This window comes from Salminus brasiliensis, chromosome 18 (assembly GCF_030463535.1).
Source record: "Salminus brasiliensis chromosome 18, fSalBra1.hap2, whole genome shotgun sequence".
Classification (NCBI taxonomy): Eukaryota; Metazoa; Chordata; class Actinopteri; order Characiformes; family Bryconidae; genus Salminus; species Salminus brasiliensis.
In genome coordinates, this window is record NC_132895.1 from 10,969,505 (window position 1) to 10,992,034 (window position 22,530).

At 41.6% G+C, this 22,530-nt stretch overlaps 1 protein-coding gene across 16 annotated transcripts in view; it reads left to right on the forward strand.

The window, feature by feature from the left end:
- Nucleotides 1-22,530, forward strand: part of cacna1bb (calcium channel, voltage-dependent, N type, alpha 1B subunit, b) — a 183,842-nt gene that overhangs the window by 9,079 nt on the left and 152,233 nt on the right. For all 16 annotated transcript variants that reach the window (XM_072661537.1, XM_072661536.1, XM_072661542.1 and 13 more), the window contains one exon: nt 5,171-5,310. In XM_072661537.1, the coding sequence (XP_072517638.1) occupies nt 5,171-5,310 (140 nt within the window). The remainder of the gene's footprint in view (nt 1-5,170; nt 5,311-22,530) is intronic.

Here is a 22,530-nt window from a genome sequence, read left to right on the forward strand (position 1 = left end):
ATATTTTCAAGATATGATATGAACTGTCACAGAAAATACAGCAATTTTACAAAATCACAGTATACATTATTTCCCAATTCTTCCCCTTGTTTTTCTTCTTCTGGTTATGTTTATTTGACCACAAAAACCCTGTTTTTTTCCTTTAAGGGCCAGTGTATAATAATAATAATAATAGTATTAAAGATGATGATTAATAATAATAATAATGCTATTAATAATCATGAATAAAAATATAATAACAAAAACATAAATAAGAAAGCTGCATGTGAGGTCTTTTGAAATATTTTATTTCCAATTTATATATATTTATTGGTTTTTAAAACTCTGAAAATGGTAAGAAATGAATGGGATTCTTTTGCATTTTGAATTCGTTTGAACTTTTTTCCCCAATACCAGTAGTTTAGCAAATACACACCATATAATGGTGATAACTGTCCTTTTTCATACCATGGTATACCTAAAACCAGTGTACAGCCTTATTCTGAACCCATTCATATTTTTTATCCCTTTTGATTTACATCTGCTGAATGTTTTTTCATATGTACATAAACAGTAACATTTAGCATAACAATTTAAATGAAAATAATAATAGAAATATATAAATATATGATAATAAAAACTATTACAATTACTGTGCACTACTTGATACTACAGCTGTCATACAGCTGGGCAGCATCTCATCCACCTTTTAACCCACACTGTCAGAACTGACCCATCACTAAACCACTAGTTTAGTAGTTTAAAATGTCTGGCAAAGCGAATCTTGCCAACTTCTGGGCCATAGTACCAAGTGTCATGTGGGTCAGTAGTTAATGCCAGATGTGTTCCAAGTTTGTATGGTCATTTCTATGGTCATATGGCATTTTTTTTTACTTTTTGATTTATTGTGAAACTGACTATTTTTTTACATTAATATATTTACAAGTACATGGTGGACCATGAAATTGCTCCAAAATTGGAATCAAATATTTTTACTTTGACTTCCACTGAAAGTTAAGACCATTCTTACCTTCTCCTGTAAAGTTGCCCCTCTATGGATTTACGTTTTTGTTTTTGCATGACAGTGGTGGTATATTGTACCCAGTTAGGTGTTTAAGTGTTAGCTGTTATTGACAACTAGTGATGAACCTTAAAAAGGGTTATTATTGACCTAGAGACAGTCTCAGACACATTTCATGGGCCATAAAGCGATAATTTAACAAGTTAGCACACTTTATGACCTTGCTAACAACAGCAAGGAACAGCACTTCCATTCCCAACTGGATGTTTGAGCCAAATAATATATCATATAATAAATATAATATGGTTACGCTAAAAAAATAGTCATAAATTATAAATGTTTATAGATCTGCGTGAGTAATCACACTGTTTGTTTAATGTACTCAAGCTAATTGATGGCAGATCCATAATTTGTTGGAGTAGCATCAATAAAGTCCAGCTCTTTAGTGTAGCCTTTTACTCTGGAAACTCAACCTGATGTATTAAACCTAAATTACAACCTCAGTTCATTCAGTCAAATGAGATTTACATTCATGACCTTTGGCAGATGCTTCTATTCAAAGCTTAAGTTTCAGTTGGTGAATGTTGTTTTGCCCATGGAGTCTCATTGGTACTGCATGGTGTTTTTGTCTTCCCCATGGAGGATAGCCGTGTCGTCCCCCACGCTACACCAGTTGTCTTTAGGATTTTCCTGGTGTTCTCTAAAACCTACCCAACATGCCACAGTTGCTATGAATTGACACAAAGTATTGTGTTCCAGCATAGTGATGTAATATTTTATCCCTATTGCTCATCATTATCTCAAGCTGTTGTTCTGGTTCCAGAGCAGGGCTTCTATGAGGCATGGAGAGAGTCTTGTAGCTCAGATAAGGTCAATGACATCCTTTTTTTTAAATAAAGAAAAAACAGCCACCTGCTCCTGTCCCCAATTAGCCACACCACTGTGTCCCGCCAGCGGCAACTCCACATGCCGACAAGCAAACAAAAGGTGCTTAGCATTGCGTTGGTGTTACTGTACTATTTCTACATTGTCAAGCACTGTGATGCATTTGGCACTGAAACTGAGTGTTTCTACCTGTCAGTAAAATTACAGTTTAATCCCCTGCTAAATTTCTCTCTCTCTCTACACACACACACACACACACACACACACACACACACACACAACTCTACAGGCTCTGAAATATTTATAATTAACCATCACTTTTGCTCTATACATAATAGATAGTGGCATACAATCCACACTATCGTTCTTATAATCCTCTCTTCTACACCCACGGCCCCTTATGCTCAGTAATCAGTCATTATGCAAGGCTTTTGTTCAGGCTTCGATGGATCGAGTTCATTTCTGCTCTCGCAGACTTTTACGGAAATCGTTTAGGAGGGGAATTTTTAGGAATGTCCCTTGGAACCTGCTTGATAAATGTGTTTAATTACTTTCAATATTAGATTATTTCGAAATGGGATTACATTTAGCTGCGTTTGTAATAGCAGTTACTGCTGATTTTTATCTTCAGCATACCCAATATGTATCTGGCCAGCCTTTTCTGATCCTGTTTGAGCCCAATTCTTCTACTAATGCGGGTATTTCAGCAAATGCCTGCAGATAACGCATAGAAACATCCTGCTGGGTAGCCGTTTTCCTTCAGAGGGATCCTTCATCATCATGTGAACATGTAAACTCTTCTTACATGTGGTTAAAATATGTCTGTGGCTCATTCAAAGCAAGCAGATGAATCCTGTCAAAAGTGTGGACTATTGACTCTTAAAGGAAAACCACCCCGTCACATTTTCCACATTATTTCGCATTAAAACAAACAGGAAAGCTAGCAGTGCTGATTCAACCCTGTTACAGAGTGCAGACTGAAAAATAATGTAATCCATAACATAATTTCTATTCACGCAATAATCATGAAATTACGACATAATGTAAAAAAAAAAACAGCTGCCAGATTTATATTATGTAATAAAGTGAATAATGGCAAAAAAATGAGTATTTTATTATATAAATCTGATCGGGTTAAGGAACACAATCAAGTCAGATTCAACCCCTAATATCTATCTATATGTCAAAATAATCTTTAACCTCTTAACGCAGAAAGGCCTATTACACACTAAGGCGTATTACTCAGTAACTACAGGTAATTCTGTACAAATTGGTGGGGCTATTCTTCTGTATTTGAAGTTTGTAATAACACTTTCGGCATGCTGGCAGACCAGGTTCTTTAAGGGGTTAATTACTAAAAATATTTATAAGGGAATGTGTACTCTCAGATTTTTAAGATTCAAGGCTGGTTCATATGGCTCTAAACAATATTAAGTGTGTATATAGAATATAGAGTGTTATGCAAGCTGGAAGTCATGGCCAGAGGGCTTAATAGTTTGTATCAAATCTCTATGATTACTTAAGTAGTAACTTCCCCATTACAGCATACCATCACTGTCCCAGATCTACCTATATCAGGTTTAGATGAACAGGTAGACTTTCCACTGTTAAATATGTTAGACGTCTGTTTAAGTGCAGGTTTGTAAGGAAACATGAAATGCTTCCTGAAAGGACGCTGATGTGTTCAGGAGGAGAGGGAGGGAGGTCAGATTGGTGTGAGCGCTGTAGGTGCCCTGGGGCATTGGCAATATTAATGGGTGTGATTTCAAAAGCAGTGTGCCGCATGCTCTGAGCAGTGCTGGCAAAGCGATTTCCTCTACTGTACAGCCTTCCCTTAGATTCAACAAGTTCGAAAGTTAATTTCTCCTCCAAAATATTTCATTTTGTGTTGTTCCAGATTGAGTTTTACCTGTAAAGCTGAAGCTGAAGAGCTTTGACCTTTGATTTTCTCTGCTGGATTTGTTCAGTTTCATCTTAACTTGCTGGTTGTCGGCCTGTTCAAAAGCATCGTGTTGACTCGATTCAAATGTTGGATTGTTTTACAGAGGCAGGCAAATGTGGCAAACCAAGAACTATTATTAGCACAGCCTGGTGTTCTTTCCTCTGTGTTCTACCTACGGTTCAACCTATATCAGCCATTTGATGGATTTTATTAATGTAGAAATGATGTACAGCGTTTATACACATTTCCAGCATCTTCATGCTTTCACTGAGTATGAATGAGAATCTGATTTCAGCACTAATTTGTTTGTTTTCAGGCACTTAAGAAGTCTGAAAATGGTCTACATGGCCTTCAGGCCTAAATGAGTCAGGCAGAAATCTGATTTCTCATTTCTTACCAAATGCAAAACGCACAGCTAGACCATAGCTTTGCTGTCCGCCAGTAAACACACTGAAGAAGCATATGGTGTAAAAGTGAGCCTACTCATTTTTGACTTTGGGAGTGTCTGCATTTCCTGGTTTTATAAAATGCAGTGTAGTGTACACACATTGCTCCAGGTAGACTAGGGTTCGGGTCTTTGCTACATTAGTAAGAGTCCATGGGCAAGGCTTCTAATACTACATTTACCTACCTGTGTAACATGATCTCTGGATCAGAGCGTAAGTCAAATGCCGTAAATATACATTTATCACGATTTAGTTGTTTTAGTGAAGTAAGGAGCTCTTATCTGTCTGGTCATACACAGATGTAGTAAAGTTACCAGAATATACAGTATACTTACCCAATTATGAGCCAAAATCCAGGTGTGTTTTATTCTTTAATCTGATATTATTCTTTAATCTAATATTGTCACTGTCTGAAAACCCTGTAGAATGGCAACCTTCTTAACTTTCAATGGGCGTCAATGTAAAGCAAATCAATTCCAGGTCATTTTTAAGCATTTCTATTGGTCCATTCATCATGAAATGTCGTCGACACAATGTAAAGAATAACTGAGAAATAAAAAACAGCAAAAAATAGAGATCCAAGGTTTTTGCATGCAGTGACGATAGACTGTGTACATGACCCCTTGATTGACTGGGTAACTGCTGTGTACCTGAATGATGATTCGTCTGCATATAAAATGTAAATGTCCATATGGGTTTAACCCCTTATTTCTTCCCTCTCCTCTTATCATAAACTGAGTGTTCCTCAACACAGGCAAAGTGAAAAGGAGCGTCTCTCTTTCGCCCCCTTTTTGTTCTCCGTCTCTCCGTTTCTTCTTCCATGCTTCATTAATTTCTCTCTTTTCCCTCGAACAAAAAAGACCTCAGCCCCCTTTCACTCCCTCTTTCTCTTGGCAGGACGACACAGAGCCCTACTTTATCGGAATATTCTGTTTTGAGGCCGGCATTAAGATCATCGCCCTGGGCTTTGTCTTTCACAAAGGCTCCTACCTCCGCAACGGCTGGAACGTAATGGACTTCGTGGTCGTCCTCACTGGGTGAGTCCACAGCCTGCGGATGGAGTGAAAGTATACTAGAGATGGATGGCTATATGCATATGTGTGTGTGGTGTGTGTGTGTGTTTGTTAATTTGTTTGCCTATGTGTTTGGAGTGTTTGGGAAAGTGCAGGATCGGCCTTATTTCTGCAGAACTGCTTGTTACACCGTGTGCTGGTGGGCTTCCTATCTGTATTCCAGTAAACATTGCCCTCTGGCAGCCGTGTTTGTCACTCAAGGTGGAGTGGGAGGTGGAGGCTTCAATAGAATAAGGAATATCGTAGGCTTCTTTGAGAAAACACATCACACAGTCTCCAATAGATGATTGCATGGTGTTGTTTGGCCTTTTTTGGGAGAATGAGTGGCAGATCTTTTAAGTCTTCGCTGTTTCTACAAAACCTCTATAACCTCTTTGGAAACCTTTTGGGAGAAGCAAAGAAACACTCTGAAGTTTTTTTTATATAGTTAATAAGTACACATATTGTCCCATACCCACACAATGATGTGCAACTGGTGTGTTCAACTGGTGCAGAATAAATCACTAGCACGAAATGACAGCAATTATATCTTTAACTTTTACTTGCATCGCTATATTTATTTGCTTAAATTTCCACCAAGTTTCAAAAGCATATTAGTGACCTTTAAAGATTATTAGTAGGGGTGTCCCAATCAGGTTATTGTGCCCCCCGATTGAATCAGAGTCCGGAGTATCAGCTAATTCTGATCCGATCTGTGTTTGTATAAATAAAACAGTCACAAAGTTTAGGTAAGAGGAGCTGCTGATTAATATGTTTATTAAAATCCCTTTATTTTTAGTTTCTATAATCAGACATTCTGAACTGATTGATTTAGTTTAGTCGAGACTTTTCTTAAAATTACTGTTTTACAGTGTGTTTAATATCCTATCCAGCCTGACTCTGCTCCCTAACCAATCAGCTCCCAGCTCCTTTACAACACTGCAGTCTAATCACCTTCTGTGTGTGTGTGTGTGTGTGTGTGTGTGTGTGTGTGTGTGTGTGTGTGTGTGTGTGTGTGTGTAGTGGTACAACTCTTCAGTTCTGAATGCGCTCTTCAGTGCTGTTTTAAAACCTAGGAAGGCGTGTGGTTCTCCCGCTGGTAAAACAGGGCAGTGATAGTTTTATAAAGGTTCCGATATTATGGTCTGTTTTCATGTTACACTGAAGACTCTCAGCTCAGCTTATTTTATTATATCTGAGAGTGCCCACACTGCTGCCGGCTGGGCAATAATGACTGTTAATGGTGATCTGAACACTCTTAAGACTTGGAACTGGATTGAGATTAAAAGAGCTGATACCTGATCCATTAAAATATGCCTTGATAGACCTTGATGGAACATCCCTAGATTAGGTCATTTGAAGTTCTTCAATACTTGTGCACCTTCTTGTACACATCCCAGGACAAGCAAACTTGCCAAGAGCTATCTGTAGATCCCCTGATGGCATTGTAGGATTGTTGGAGACTTCTTTACGCAGTTTGCGCACTGCTCATCAACCGAACTTGCTAGGGCAGCCTGACCTGGCCATGCTGGCAGTAAAAAAAATGTTTAGTGGACAGTGGAACAGCTGATTTCTAATTATTCTAAAATGTACATCTGCATCTACAAGCTTCTTTCTGAAGGCCTCGGAGAGCTCTTTGGCTCTCGCAATAGTGCTACAGCCCTTATGCATATGCTTCAGTTCCTTCTAACTGCCCACAATTACACATTAGTTTCATAGTAGTCACTGAAGAATATGTTGTAAGGTCAATGGCTGAATAATAAGTGTAGGGCTGAGGAGTGTACATTGTTATTTTTAAAGGTTCACTGACGTCTTTTTCCCACATTCTGAAGTAGTACTGCATAGTGTGTGTGTGTGTGTGGGGGGGGCACTAGATCATAAAGCGTGTGTTGTCTCAGGCTCAGTTGACCTGATCCCACACTCACTCGCTCACAGGGCTTTAAGTGGCAGAAGTTGAGGGAGATTCATGGTTCACTGTTTTAATTCTGTTTAAGACAGCAGGGCACTTTAGGAGTCCATCCAGAGGGCTGTTCTTACCCTGCTTACCTCAGGAGCACTAACTACACTGGGCTCCTGTCTCTGTCTGGATCACTGGCTCAAAACAGCTGTGTGTGTGTGTGTGTGTGTGTGTGTGTGTGTGTGTGTGTGTGCTTGTTTACATTCATTTTTTTAGACTTTTTAGGAAACCACAAAAGCTAAGAGGTTCTAAGAGCTATATAGAAGCTACGGGGTTCATTATAGGATGTATAGTGAACCATAAAGCTTTGTATAGGTAGCTCTTTTTGTCAAATATCGTATATTATAAGAACATACCCGATGTAAATAAATGCCTCATGTTAAGTTGTATGAAAATTATAAATATAATTAAAAATATAATTAAAATTACTTTGTGCTGCAAAGCTAGCATTTTGAAGAGAGTTTTGCTCTCTTTTTGGTATTAATGGTATTAATCTAGTTGTTGTCTTTTACACTGTGTACAAAATTCCATGATGAATGGACCAATAGAAATGCTCCAAAATTATTCCACATTGACTTCCATTAAAATGCCATTGTCTTCTATTAAAGACAAATCACATTTCTACACTTTTGCCTGTACCGCCAAAGCTTATTTGATCCATGTTTGTCTTAAGTTTGGTGTGTAGTTTATACACTGGGACTACGAGACTACTGTAGCTAACAAGAAGAATTAACTGAAGCTTCCATATCACTAATTAGCTTTAGTTATATAAACTACATGCTAATTCATCAAAATCATCACACATTAAAGACGTGATTTGGGAGATAATTAATTTGCACAATTTTGCCCCAAGCTTAACTTGGATGTAACCAATCAGCTGAAACATGATTGGTGTTGAAATTGTTCTCCCCTTGATGCTAACGAGGCTAACAAGGCTACCAGACTCTAAGGCTACTGGTCCTTGCTAGCAAACAAGTCACTCAATATTCTTTTTAATATATACTTCCAGGGTGTGAAGAATTGCAAATAAGATTTATAACTATAAAATATTACTGTGTAACCAAGCAAGGCCACACAGGCCTGAACTGCATGAATTACACTAGCCATTTCTGCTGTTTCTAATTTAAATAGATCTATAAATATTTAGTTCGTAATTTATTTTAATTATTCTATATACTCTAAATAGAAACACCAGCAATCATGAATATAACATGTGAATTATGAGTTGAAATGTATTTATTTTGGTTGACTATTGATTTTGTGAGTTTGTGAGCTACATTGGCCTTGTAGCTCCAGCACTACACTACAGGAAAATAAATTGGACACCAAACATTTCTTGACTGATTTACAGGGCAGTTTGATGATCTGAAAAACCAATCCTGAAAGTAAACTGGCAGCTAAACGTATATACTGATGCATATAATAAGACCTTATTGACAAGTCTGTTCACTCTGTGGCCACTGGGCAGTTATTTCCAGTCACACAAGACCAGGCTCGTATCTCTATGAATGGGGAGAGACCAAAATACTGGAAACTGAAGGTCTGATTACTATCAAAAGCATATTATTAATCACTGATAAAATCTGACAAAAATCTCATGAACAGTTTGTGGCGTTCGGCTCAACAATGCACAAAAAACACGATTTTTTTCGGCTTCTCCATATTGTGGTGTGCTTTCCCCACCAGCATGTCGGCTTTCTCTGCTGGCAGCATTAACGGGGTGGGACTTTACCCGTAAACAGGCACCATGTTGAGCGTTACAAGAACTCCCATTCATATGTCAACCAGTGGTCGGTCTCTTCATTTATAAAATCTCTGCTATAAACTTCTATGTACTTGGTAGCTACATTAGCTTATTAGCTCCAGCGCTATGTCTGGATTAATCTGTGGACACCATGTCTTTTAAAGACCACAGTAAGAACTTAGCGTGCATCAGCACATAACCAATCATGTAGGACTTCCTGTAATATGCTCTTAGCTTATATTGTGGTATTGTACTTATTGCAGCTTCAGTCATTGCTTACCACTTCCTTTCTGTCTTACATTTGTCTTATACCTCAACCCCACTTCTCTCTTTCTCTTATCACCACCTGCTCCTGATGGATTGTGCCATTACAGTCTGTAATTTATGTATGTCATACAGCTTGCTGGTACAATAACAGTCTTTGGATTTATTGCACAAATAATGGCCATTCTGAAAAGTGAATAAACAGATAAATCAAGCTGGAGACATGGACAGATTATCCAGAAAACTGGATATAGTGACAGAGAGGGAGAGTGCACTGGAACAGAGGAATGATGGACGATGAGGATTAGAGATATGGAGCTTGAATCAGTGTGTGTCAGTTCAGGGCTGAGTAGATTCTGTAGGCTTGCCTAAGAGCTCTCTCGCCTTTCACCTGCTTTGGGGCGGCATTGCTCAGGTGAACGGCCATACAGGTGCACAGACGCTGATTTTGAGTGAGTGCCAATGTCTGCTAAGTGAGAAGCTTTAGGCACAGATTGAGACCAGGGGGAATTGAGCCCTTGCCCTTTTACCCTCAGATTGTACTCGAGCGCCCTTTTGGTCAGTGTGCATTTTATTTGGCTTCTTCTATTCTCCAAGGTCTGATTCTTCATGGGTTTAAGGCACTGTGGTCACATTAGCCACATTTCCATTGTCAGCTCAGACACACTGGTTCCACTGTCTGGCCTTGCTTGACGTTCATTATTGGGCCCCAAAGTGAAAGGACAAATTAAATTTATTCTCCAACTGAATTAGGGCTTCCGCTTGCACTGAGAGTGGAATTTCAGTCACACTCATGGATTTAATTTGTCATAGAAAATGCAGTAGGTAATTATTTGGACTGAACTATGGCCCTAGAAATGGAAACACGGTGCAGCAGCTGGCTTCTTGGCTAGTTTGTTCTTTTGGTTTGCTGGGTGATTCAGATTGCTTTGAAAAAAGTAAAATCCTTAATCTTATTGTTTGTGTTTCATTGTGTTAACCTTGGCATTTATTAAAGGTGTGAAACAATGCATTTACTGAGTATATTTCATTGATTGTTGATATATAAATAGTAATTATGTGACTTTGGTTGGGACTGATGAATGCAAACAAAAAAGGCGAACAGTCCAAGAGGGAAAAGGCAAAAGCATGGTCCAAAACACTAACAAAAGGGTCACAGTCCAGATTCCAGTACACAGGCAGATAATCCAAAGGGTAAGACCAAAGGCGAAGTAAAAAAAAACCAAAACATACAGGTCAAACACTGGAATATAAGTGCAGACAGAACGCTCAGTAGTTTCACCAAAATGGGAAGAACATGCCTCACGACAACCTAACCTAAAGCCTGAGTTTAAATACTAAACTTGTATTGTCATGATTACAAACAGGTGAAACACATTAGTATTCCGGAGAACGCGAACGCGGATGCAAACGTGGAGTCATGTGACGTGGATTCTGGGAGATTAAGTCTAGAACCTGTGAACCACTCTGGGAATGCATGACGAAAAAATGAAAAAATGGGCTAATATTTACAACCCTGTTATGTTGAATCCAACCCTCCGTAAAGGGAAAAAACAGTGTTTTATTCTAAAGCAAAATAACAGGGTTGTAAAAAAATAATACGTTAATGTGTTCCGATGTTACTGGCTGGTTACGTCACAACGACGGCTCACAGATTGTATTAGTTTAACACCGTAACAAAAACACAGCCATTTTTCTCTAGTTTGCCAGACAGTGTTGCTGTCCTCTCATTGTGTCCTCTCAGCACGATGAAGATATTGTAGCTGGGTTAGCGTTTAGCCCTGCCTCCACTTGTTTCCACAGGTTGGCCTTTCTTAAAACTTACCAGTAAAACAGTAAGCCTGTGCTTTCCCATCTGATGTTTGTTTAGCTTCAGTTTCCAGTTCAGCTGAGGTAGCCTTGTTTGGTTTCGAGGGAGCTGCTGATGAAGATAAGAGATGGTAATAGCTAGCATTAGCTTTTAGCATAGCTAAAATAGATGGGATGGAATGGGAACTAACTTGCGAAACTTTTTGTGATTTATATATCTGCCTATTCAGCCTACAGCAACTCCTACGTTGTTGAATGTGGGACAATGCAAGGTAGCCAAACATGGAATGGACATCATTCCATGCACCAGTCTTAAAGGCACAGTAAGAAAAACGGCCTCCTTTGTGATGAGTGAGGTTGGAAAATGGTCAAATGAAAATGCAGTATGTCGGTTGCTGTAGTTTAGTGGGTAACAACATGGCCTTCCCTGTGGCAGACTGTGATTCGATTCCCCAGCCAGGAAACACCACCATGCTGCCCCAGTAAGATCCCTTGCTACTACCTTGTGTAACATGACTTGAATGTAAGTCACTCTGGATAAGAGGGTCAGAAACATGCTGTAAATATGTTATCACACACAAACAACGTAGAAATAATCTAGAAATTACAAACTTTGACAAGAAATGGCTCATAATGAACAAGATCTGTTCATAATTGATGATAATCTCCCAATGGCAGACTGGGGTTCGATTCCCAGGCCAGGCAAGCACACCAATACGAGTCCTTGGGCAAGACTCCTAAAGCAACAATTGCCCACCTGTGTAAAATGATTCAAATGTCAGGAACTCTGGATAAGAGCGTCAACCAAATGCTGCAAATGTAATATTATTGGGGAGGACTACTGCTGTCCAAGTATAATGTCTCTTAGGTCCCCAAATGTTCAAGCAGGGCCCTCATATATGGACCTACAATTCTTCACTTTAATAACAGCAAAACCCGCCTGGTAGTTTCATAGTTACTGAATAATTAACAGAGTATTTCAGCCTGCTGCTTCTTCGGCATGTAGTCGATTACCATGACCAAATGGCAGAACAGGGGGAAATGACTGTGATTGGTAAGTCACAGTGTTGTCCAGGTGCACTGTGTTGGTGTGGTAGCAGTGTATTTGCCGTGTTCAGGGCTTGCTTCAGTTTAGTGTGCATTTGGAAGCCGTGTGTTTTGAAGGGTGGTGTGTTCAGTGTGTGTTGCCTGAGCAGAGCCTGAACGTTTGAAGGGCAATGTCCTGCACGCTCCCAGACACAGCTCCCTCGTTACCATCGGCTACCGTTACCTCGACAACAGAAGCCTGGCCCCATGCTGTCCTCAGACAACCCCCCGATTCCTGGAGATGATGCCATGTCTTGAGCTCTGTCTGTAATGGTCCACTCGTTTGCTCATTCACTAATCACTATACAGATCGTTCTACACAGGACGTTCTACAGTGTTTGACACAACGTTCTACACAGAGCGTTCTAAACAGAACGTTCTACAGTGTTCAAGACACAACGTTCTACACAGAGCGTTCTACACAGTGTTCTACACAGTGTTCTAAACAGAACGTTCTACAGTGTTTTAGACACAGCGTTCTACACAGAGCGTTCTACACAGAGCGTTCTACACAGTGTTCTACACAGTGTTCTAAACAGAATGTTCTACAGTGTTTTAGACATAATGTTCTACACAGTGTTCTACACAGTGTTCTACACAGTGTTCTACAGTGTTCTAAACAGAATGTTCTACAGTGTTTTAGACACAACGTTCTACACAGAGCGTTCTACACAGTGTTCTACAGTGTTTTAGACACAACGTTCTACACAGTGTTCTACACAGAGCGCTCTACAGCATTCTAGACACAACGTTCTACACAGAGCGTTCTACACAGTGTTCTACAGTGTTCAAGACACAACGTTCTACAGCGTTCTACACAGAGCGTTCTATAGCATTCTAGACACAACGTTCTACACAGAGCGTTCTACACAACGTTCTACAGTGTTCTACACAGAGCGTTCTACAGCATTCTAGACACAACGTTCTACACAGAGCATTCTACACAGTGTTCTACAGTGTTTTAGACACAACGTTCTGCACAGAGCGTTCTACAGTGTTCTACAGTGTTCTTGACAGAACGTACTACAGCGTTCTACACAGAACGTTCAAGACACAACGTTCTACACAGATCGTTCTACAGTGTTCTATACAGGATGTTCTACAGTGTTCTAAACAATGTTTCATAGTGTTCTAGACAGAACGTTCCACAGGGTTCTACACAGAGCGCTTTGCAGTGTTCTACACAGATTGTTCTATACAAAGCATTCTACAGTGTTCTACACAGAACATTCTATAGTGTTTTAGACACAGAGCGTTCTACACAGAGCGTTCTACACAGTGTTCTACAGTGTTCTACACAGAGCGTTCTACAGTGTTCTTGACAGAACGTACTACAGCGTTCTACACAGAACATTCAAGACACAACGTTCTACACAGATCGTTCTACAGTGTTCTATACAGGATGTTGTTCTAAAGTGTTCTAATCAATGTTTCATAGTGTTCTATACAGAATGTTCCACAGTGTTCTACACAGAGCGCTTTGCAGTGTTCTACACAGATCGTTCTATACAGAGCATTCTACTGTGTTCTATACAGAGCGTTCTACAGTGTTCTGCACAGTTCTATACAGATCATCCTGCGGAGAACATACAATAGGCCGAATTCGGACACTACTTCCCTCCTTCCGTCCTTCCCTTGCTCTCTCAGGTCTTGACCCCAGGTGTTGGAACTTCTTTTCCACTGTTGTCTTCATTTTCCTTCATTTCATCTTTCTCTCTCTCTCTCTCTCTCTCTCTCTCTCTCACTCACTCACTCACTCACTCACTCACTCTCTCTCTCTCTCTCTCTCTCTCTCTCTCTCTCTCTCTCTCTCTCTCTCTCTCTCTCTCTCTCTCTCTCTCTCTCTCTCTCTCTCTCTCAGACATACGTCTGTGAGAGCACTTGTGATTAATTCAGAGGCGTTTGGGTTCAAGGCAGAATGCTCAGAGTGTACTGAGCCTGTGTTTTTTCCTAAATGATGATTTATTCTCCGGAGCTGGCAGGAGTTCTGTGAGCATCAGGAGGTGGAGTAGAAGCTGAATATTAATATTCCATACATGAGGCAGCTTCTGTAAAGAGGCTACGCGCTTCTGCTTTTCATAGAGATGGAGAGAGAGAGAGAGTCAGTCTGTCAGCCTGTTATACGCAGTTAGTGTCTCTGTGATAGTGGTGCAGGGTGCACTCTTAAGAAGGGTTCTTCACTAAAGGCAGCTGCTCTGTATGGAACTGTGACAACCTAAAGAACTCTCTGGATGCTTAAATGCTTAAATTCTTAGCCTGGTTATACGGTTCTTTGCCTCAGTGAAACAACGTCTTATACAGAATGATACACAGGGCCCTTTTGCTTAGATAAAATATGAAGAACATTTTAAAGGTCTAAATAACCTTCGCTTGATGTAGACGTATTAAGTTCTTCACACTCACACATCTCTATGACAAACATTCTTCTTAATGGAACCAGAAGTGGTTCTCCTGGGGCATCACTCATTTAAAGCACCTTAATTTGTTATGTGTGTAATGTCACCATGCCCAGACATACAAAGGCCCCAGGCATTGGGCTGTGGAGCAGCAGATCTGTGCTCTCTAGAGTAATAAGACTCCATTCAATACCTTTGGTGAATGATCTTGAGATGCCATATGGCTGAAAGCCATCAAACCCTTACACTAATGTCCCGACATCTTGTGTAAAGCCCTCTCGGATGAGTAGAGGCTGTTACTGTCTTACTAGGTCCCCCAGTTTGAGGAGAAATGTGGAATGAGGAGGTGTCTACAAACTTTTGGACACATAGTATTATATTGATGGTGAATTTTGTCAGCACCACCCAGCCCTACCGTACAGAACTGCTGCATGAGGGCAGGTAAAGGGTCAGCATCCTCCAAAGTCACATTTGATGGACAGGAAAAGAGGCTACCACTGTTCAGAGCAGACGCAGGCACAGCACCACAGGCTGCTCTGCATCAGACAATGTCAACTCCCTGACTCCAGCTTGTGTGTGTTTGTTTGTGTTTACGCCTGTGAATACCAATGCAAGTTTGCACACATGCCCACCGCCATCCGCCCCACCACTGCCACTCAACCCCCCCCCCCCCCCCCCAACACACACACACACAAACACAGATATTCTCACATGCACAACACATCCATATGCTCCCTCTCTGCTTGGCCTTTCCCCTTATTTGCCACACTGCTGAGTCTCCTCGAGTGTGTTTACATGCACACTAACACATATCTTTGCCCAGCTGAGGCTACTACTCTGACCGATGTAGAAGTCTTGTAAACACCTTTATCTGATTTCTTTAATTTGGTAAGGCCTTAAGAGCAGTAAGCAAAACCTGATTAACGCACCTAGTTTTTAGGGATGCAACTATCCGGCTTTTGCAGTTTGCATATCGGTTGATACCTGATACCAGTCCGATACCATTGCTGAATTAATATACCGTACACCTCACCATGTGGGAGAAACCTAAGGCATCAGGATTGACTTAATCCTTACTTTATATAATATAACAAATTAACACAGATATAGATGTACTAAACTGCCATTTGTCATTTATTTATTTGCACATTTAGTGCAGTCTCACATCACCAAATTAAAAAGTGAAAGGATCGGTTCCATGGATCGGCCTACTTATCCAATACCCGATCCAGCTAATTTTGATAATATCGGTACCGATATCTGATCCTAATATCGGATCGGTGCATCCCTACTAGATTTGTGCCCGACATGTTGATTAATGTAGGCTTTATCAGATTCCTGTCCTCTTCTTTAAATATGCATAGCTCTGCACGGCAGTTTAACCCAAACACACCACCAACGAAGATGTTGAGATGTTGAGAAACTTCAATATTTTGCAGATCTGATCAAACTAAACAAGACCAGTGTCAGTGTCAGACCAGACCAGCTGGCTGAACTGATCCTTGTTTTGTTGGATTCTGTGAATTCTATAGGTCTCCATGCGGAGGGTTTATGATGACTGGTGTACATGATAAACTTTTGCCCTTGTAGTGTGTTGTGAATGTGCCTGATTTCAAACCCAGTCACGTTCTCGCTGATAGTTCCCCTCCTCCTCCATGGCCATCCCATTCACCCCTGTGTCCTTTTGAATTGTTCATTACAATGTGATTGAATACCCACTATGCTGTAGCACAGTGGTCTGCAGGTACGCACACATGGATGTTGTGTTGCATCCATGGTACCATTCAGTACATGCTCTTAATTGATTTTTTTTGGGAGGCGGGAGGAAACCAGAGTACCTGCAGGAAACCCAAGCAGGCAAGGATAATAATTTGTATGTGTGTGTGTGTGTATGTATATGTATGTATGTATGTATATGTGTGTGTGTGTGTGTGTGTGTGTATATATATATATATATATATATATATATAGACCACCCTACATTATCAGTTTCTCTGCTTCGCTGCGTCATTCATTTGCATAATTGTTAGTGGTTAGCTTGTTGGCTTCAAATCGTGTACTGCCATAGGAAATGACTGATCGCTTGTTGCATGCTTGCTTGAATCATAATCAGAGAGACCACGATTGGCGCATGGGTGTCTGCTAGCTGATGCAACCAGGTGTGAGCTAGAGGGGTATAAAGCCCCCCAGGATTGAGCTGTGGAGCAGTGTAACTGTGTTCTCTAGAATGATGGGTGGTGCTCCATACAGTACATGTAGACGAGTTAGGGAGTTGGGGATGAGATGGGGTGGTGATCCATATAATATACGTTTGATGCCATGTCATTATCCATTATCATTTTGCATGCTAGTGTAAACGAACAGTTAGGCTCTGCCTCCATGACCCAAGGAACGCTGGATTGAATCCCGGGTCATGCTGCCTGCCATCAGCAGCCGGAGCCAGAGGGAGCACTATTAACACATGGGGTTTGCTAGGTGATGCAACAGAGCTGGGTACCCGGCACTTATTTTCGAGTGCGTTGGTTGCTCTGTGACATTGCAACGTTGCATCAGCGGCAGCTCAAAAAGTAGGACGCTGTCTGGTTGTGCATGTGTCAGTCCTTCGTCTCCCAGTGACGGGAGCAATTCATGTGATGAGGGGGGAAGAGTACTAATGAGAGGGTTGGATAATTGGCTGTTTAAAATTGGGGAGGAAAATTGGATAATAATTTAAATAAATAAATAAATAAATCATTCTAATTAGATAGTAAATTCATTATTTTCCAGTGAGTATTCTTTCGGGCATGGACCAGTGCACTTCATGCATATGAAGATGTACAGGTTATCCTATTCATGGTGGTGGTTCTCAGCTTGTGCTCTCTTTCAGCCAATTAAAATTGGGTAGTATTATTGACCAGTGCTCTTCCTCTTTGGGTGTCAAAATGAACTGCATGTCTCATAGTCAGAGCTTTTGGTAAACAAACATAATAATGACATGGTATCAAAAGTACACTACATGGATCACCACCCCACCTCATCTCCAACTCGTCCCAAAAGTATTGGGTGGAGCACCAACCATCATTCCAGAGAACACAGTTCCACTGCCCCACAGCTCAATGCCTTATGCCCCTCTATCCCACACTTGCCACTAAACATCTTGCCAATAGGTTTATGTTTACCTGCTCCAGAGAGTCCTATTCTATTGGCCAGTAGCTGAATGCATGCATTAGAATTGTGTCGCATTGGTTGCCCGGTGGCATTGAATCGATGGCAGTTCAGAAAATAGAGGTGCTCGCTGGCTGCGCATGTGTCGGAGGGGGTGTGTTGGATTTCACCCTGCCAGTTTAGGGTGCATTGCATGTGATGGGTTGAGTAATTGTCGATCCAAATTGGGGAGATAATGGGTAAAAAAACAAGGTAGACGTGTTACCATGACGCTAGTTGCTCTAAAGGTCGCAGCATATTTGGTGGTGTGTTTCAGGAACCTGACTCATTGTGCTTTCTTGTCTTTTTTTAGTACAGGGGAATGGATCGGGCTTACTGTCCATGCTGATCAATGGTGCGATACAGATACGGTGGCAAATAGAGATTAGGATGAAGAACTGTGGAGTCTTCCTTTACTCTTCCTTTTATTGTGTTTCTTGTTCTTGTGGCTTTGTCCTTACGTCTGGTGCACTTACTCATGCTGTTCCCCTGGCTCACTTGTCTCCTCTGCTCTCCTCTGTCAGCCCTAGCCTTGCTGTAACTCAATATTCCACTGCTTAATGAAAAGGCCTGTGTGGCCCTGCTGCTCTGGGCGCCGGCGCACCTTTCCTCTCCGACCACCAGACAGGTGGAGCCGTTAATGAGAGAATAAGTCTTTACCCCCTGCCCTCGGGTACAGATCGATAGTGCAGCCAGCTCAGGAACACCAAGAGCAGACGCACAAACACACAGAGGGTGCGCTAGTCTAAAAGCGTTGACAGTAACAGAATATTTATTCCTATTACAGTTGACTCTGCTTGGAGTTCAGGACTACTCAGTGTCCTCTAACTGGTCTCAGCTCCTCAGAGGTGGCACAGAGGTTGAAATAATGCTGAGTTTTGATTATGCGCTGGGGATCGGTTAAACACCATTTCTCTAACATTCATCTGACCTTTTGGCAGGTATGAAAATGCTGTCACTGAAACCTAAAGGGTGAAGAGAGGCAGAAAATACAAGACAGATGTGTTATGAAGTCTTTGAACAGTGCCTTCCTGACTAATGTGGTGTCAGTTTTTAAATGCATTATAACGTAATACATCTCATATAGTTTATATTTGATGACAAAAGTATTGGGACACCTTGGAACGCAGCTTTTATATCCACAGAGTGAATGGACAGGGCTAAACTGCTGGAGGCTTAATAGACGGTTTGCAAAGTGCAGACCACGCTCACTTGGCTGAGGCAAGGAAGGGGAACTCCAGAAACTTCGAATGGAGCTCTGGGCAGCTTAGGTTAAACTAGAAGGAGCAGCTGGGGCGGTGCAAATATTCATCATGAGAAGGATTGGAAAGAGGAGGGGGGTTAAGGTGTGTGTTTTTTGTCTCCCAAACTTTATTACATCATTATTATAATAATATAATGTCTTGTCTTATTTACCAGTACTAGAGGAGGATTATTGTTGTGGAGTGTTCTCCGTTATGCATAGCATGCATGGGTTCACTGGACAGATCATTGATGAGTACAGATCTTAAGATTGTCACTGAACATAAACAGCATTTTCTCAGTGTCAATATCCTTCTGAAGACTGGTGGTAGTAATGCTTTTCTCTTGCCTGATTTAGCTGTCTCCCATTCAGACGGTCTTTGATCAGCAAAAGCCCTCTGGCCCAATCCTGCACCCATGTGCTCATCAACCCGGCTTCTGAGCTTCATTACTGCCAATACAGGTGAAGGTCCAGGGTCACGTCAGTCCATCCTCACATCATTCCGAGGATAAGGTGCTCAGTAGACGCTCTACTGCTTAGCTACCGCCTGTTACCATGGTTACCCCCACCCCTTCCCCCCCTTTTCCTTAGCTACACATGCCTGACGCGAGCAGCAGCAGCAGCAGCAGTTGATAAGCACCAAAACGCTGGAACTGACCCGAGCTTTACAATATGACTCCATGGTGGCGGGGGGAGGGGGTGGTGGTGATGGCAGGGCTGTATGATGTCCATGTTTGATTTGTAACCCTGTAAAATATTCATAAACCACTTTAATTGGTGCAACTTATCAAGCCACGCCAACGCCGGAACAGAAAAAAGACAGACGAAAGCTTGTTTGCTTAGCTCGGTCCATGATAAGTGCAGTACGCGAGGAACCCTGAGGACAGACAAAGCTGGGAGTGCATGGGGGTGGCTATTCATTCTGCCACCCTCCATTGTCTTTAGCACATCTGTCTAGCTGTCCTGTTGACATTGGCACTCAGAGGCTTTGGGCTTTGAGTCAAATGCATTCAGCCCACATGCGGTTAGCATTGTCTGCTTGTGTGTGTGTGTGTGTGTGCGTGTCAGGCCCCTGCCACTCAGAATATTCAGAGTTTGGGCCGCAGCAAACGGCTCCGCTTTATTACTGCTCGGGCCGGCCCGACTTCAAAGACGGGCACGAGGGCCTGGCTGCTTTCATGTGTTCGGGGGCCGCAGCAAAGCATTGGTGGGCTTCAAAGTGGCAGGCCTCGTCTCGCTTTGCTTTTGCCAGAGTGATGCAGGCTTGAGTGCCATTTGAACGCATGCCAACGTCTCTTTACCCCCAGACGAGCGCACGAGTTTTGATGTTGGTAAATTGCAGGCGTGTGCGTGCGTGCGCGTCTTTGTGGGTGTGAAAAAGAGAGCACAATGTGACTTTCTTTTTCATCACCCGCACACACACACACACACACACACACTCCTCCTAGAGTGCGCATGACCATGCAATAGGCCGCTGCGGTTTCCTGACCGCTTCTCTCTCTCTCTCTCCTTCACTTCTCATGTACTTACATAAACCAGGGTCACTCAGGAAATTAACTTTTTTTTTTTAATTAAAAATTACAAATTAAAATTATTAAAAATCGTTCCCTGCCACTTCTGTTCCTCAGAGATTTTTGGGCCCATCAACAAGTGGACTTCTGTTCAGATGCTTGTTCTTGACAGATGCCCTGGTGTCCTCACTGTTCTCCTTTCACTTTAGAGGTGGGCAACAGGACTTGGAGTGGACAAAGTACACCAATCCTGTAAACTCTTAAAATTAAGGTGCTTTGAGCAATGCCATAGAACAACCACTACTGATTCCCTTAAGAACCATGTCTGTAATAGAGAGGTGTGAGTGTGAACCTTTTAAATTGGTAAACAACCTTTATATCAAGAGAAGGTTCTTCACATGCACTTGTCTCCTTACAGACAAGCTTCTTTATGTAACTAAAAGTGGTTCTTCAATTCCATCGTTTAAAAAACATTAGAAGCGCCTCTATTTTTAATAGTGCACTTGACTGGAAGTAGAGACACTCTGTAAAACATCAGTCAGATAAAAGAAGAATTTGGAGAAGCACAATTCAAGTATCCTTCATATCGACAATGGTTCTACACGATATGGCCAAAAGTATTGGGACATCTGCTCCTTTGTAATCAAGGGAATGAAAAAAAAAAAAAGTTTCCTGCTATAATTGGAGTAATCGGACCCTATTTAATCGGACCCCCATTTACATTCACTTCATCCTTGTTTGGCATCAGGATTATATATAAGCCACATAGAAATGCGAGCGCGCACACCCACACCCAGTACGCATCTAAACCAGATACAAATCCTGCCTATTAAGTCCACAACCAAACCTATTCCACAACCAAAACTCCTCCCAGTACAACCAAAAACCCCAATAAGAATTGCCATGCAATGAGCGAATTGGCATATTCTGTCCCACACTGCGGTCTGAATTCAGTCTCAGTAACTGGAGACGCATTTGACTAAATGAATGTGGCTGAAATCTTATCAGGATACTTTCCAGACACTAGTCACATGAAGCAACCAGGTGTAAATAGGGTCTAACTGTCTCTGCGATCCAGGAAAGGCTTTCTACTAGATTTATGGAGCATTTTTGATTGCAATCAGTGGGGTCAGGGTGTTGGATGATCACCGTCTTACCTCATCTCCAACTCCACAACTCATCCCAAAAGTACTGGATGGAGAACCACCATCATCATCATCATCATCATCATCATCATGCTCCACAGATAAATGCTGGCACTGCTAGGTTCATGTTTATCTGCTCTGGAGGGTCCTATTCTGTTGGCAATACAGGGTATTACAGGGTATCTCTACAGGGACTAGACAAGCTATGCATGTACATTTGCACATCTGTGTCAGCAGTGGGTGCAACTCAAGTAGCTGCATTTAAGGGGTGTCCACAAACATTTGGACATATAGTGTGTATGGCATTATTATTATTCTCAATACTGTAATAGCCTCGTTGCAGACAATGGAATTAACAGGTGCAATACAATTTTAGGCTTGTCCACTGCCATCCATGGCCTTGCTTCCCCACCTCCCCCATCACTCAGCCTCATACTAGCCACCACATGTGTTTGTGTCTTAGCTTACATAACAGAATTGACAGCTAGTGTTCTCCTCTAAGCACTTCTTCTCCGAGCTGTCTAGTGACATTGCAAGTGGTGATGCCTCACATCTCGTCTTGGAGGAAAAACGCTCTAGCCCTCACCTCCCAGCTTGGTAGTCTGTGGCGAGGGTGGTGGTGGTGGGGGGGTAGGTTCTGTGTAGTTAGTGTTTTTAAAATCAATGTATCCATATCACGAAGGTTTGATATGTTAGCATTTAAAAAAATGTATGTGCCAACCATTGCAGAATCCGATTTCACTCACAGATTTCTTCCATTTAGCAGCATTCGCCACGTGTCTGGTGTTTAATTTCAGACTCTGCACACAAACCCTGTACATGTGGCTGAAAGTCGAGGTCTTTTATGTCCTGAAGTTAGTCATAATG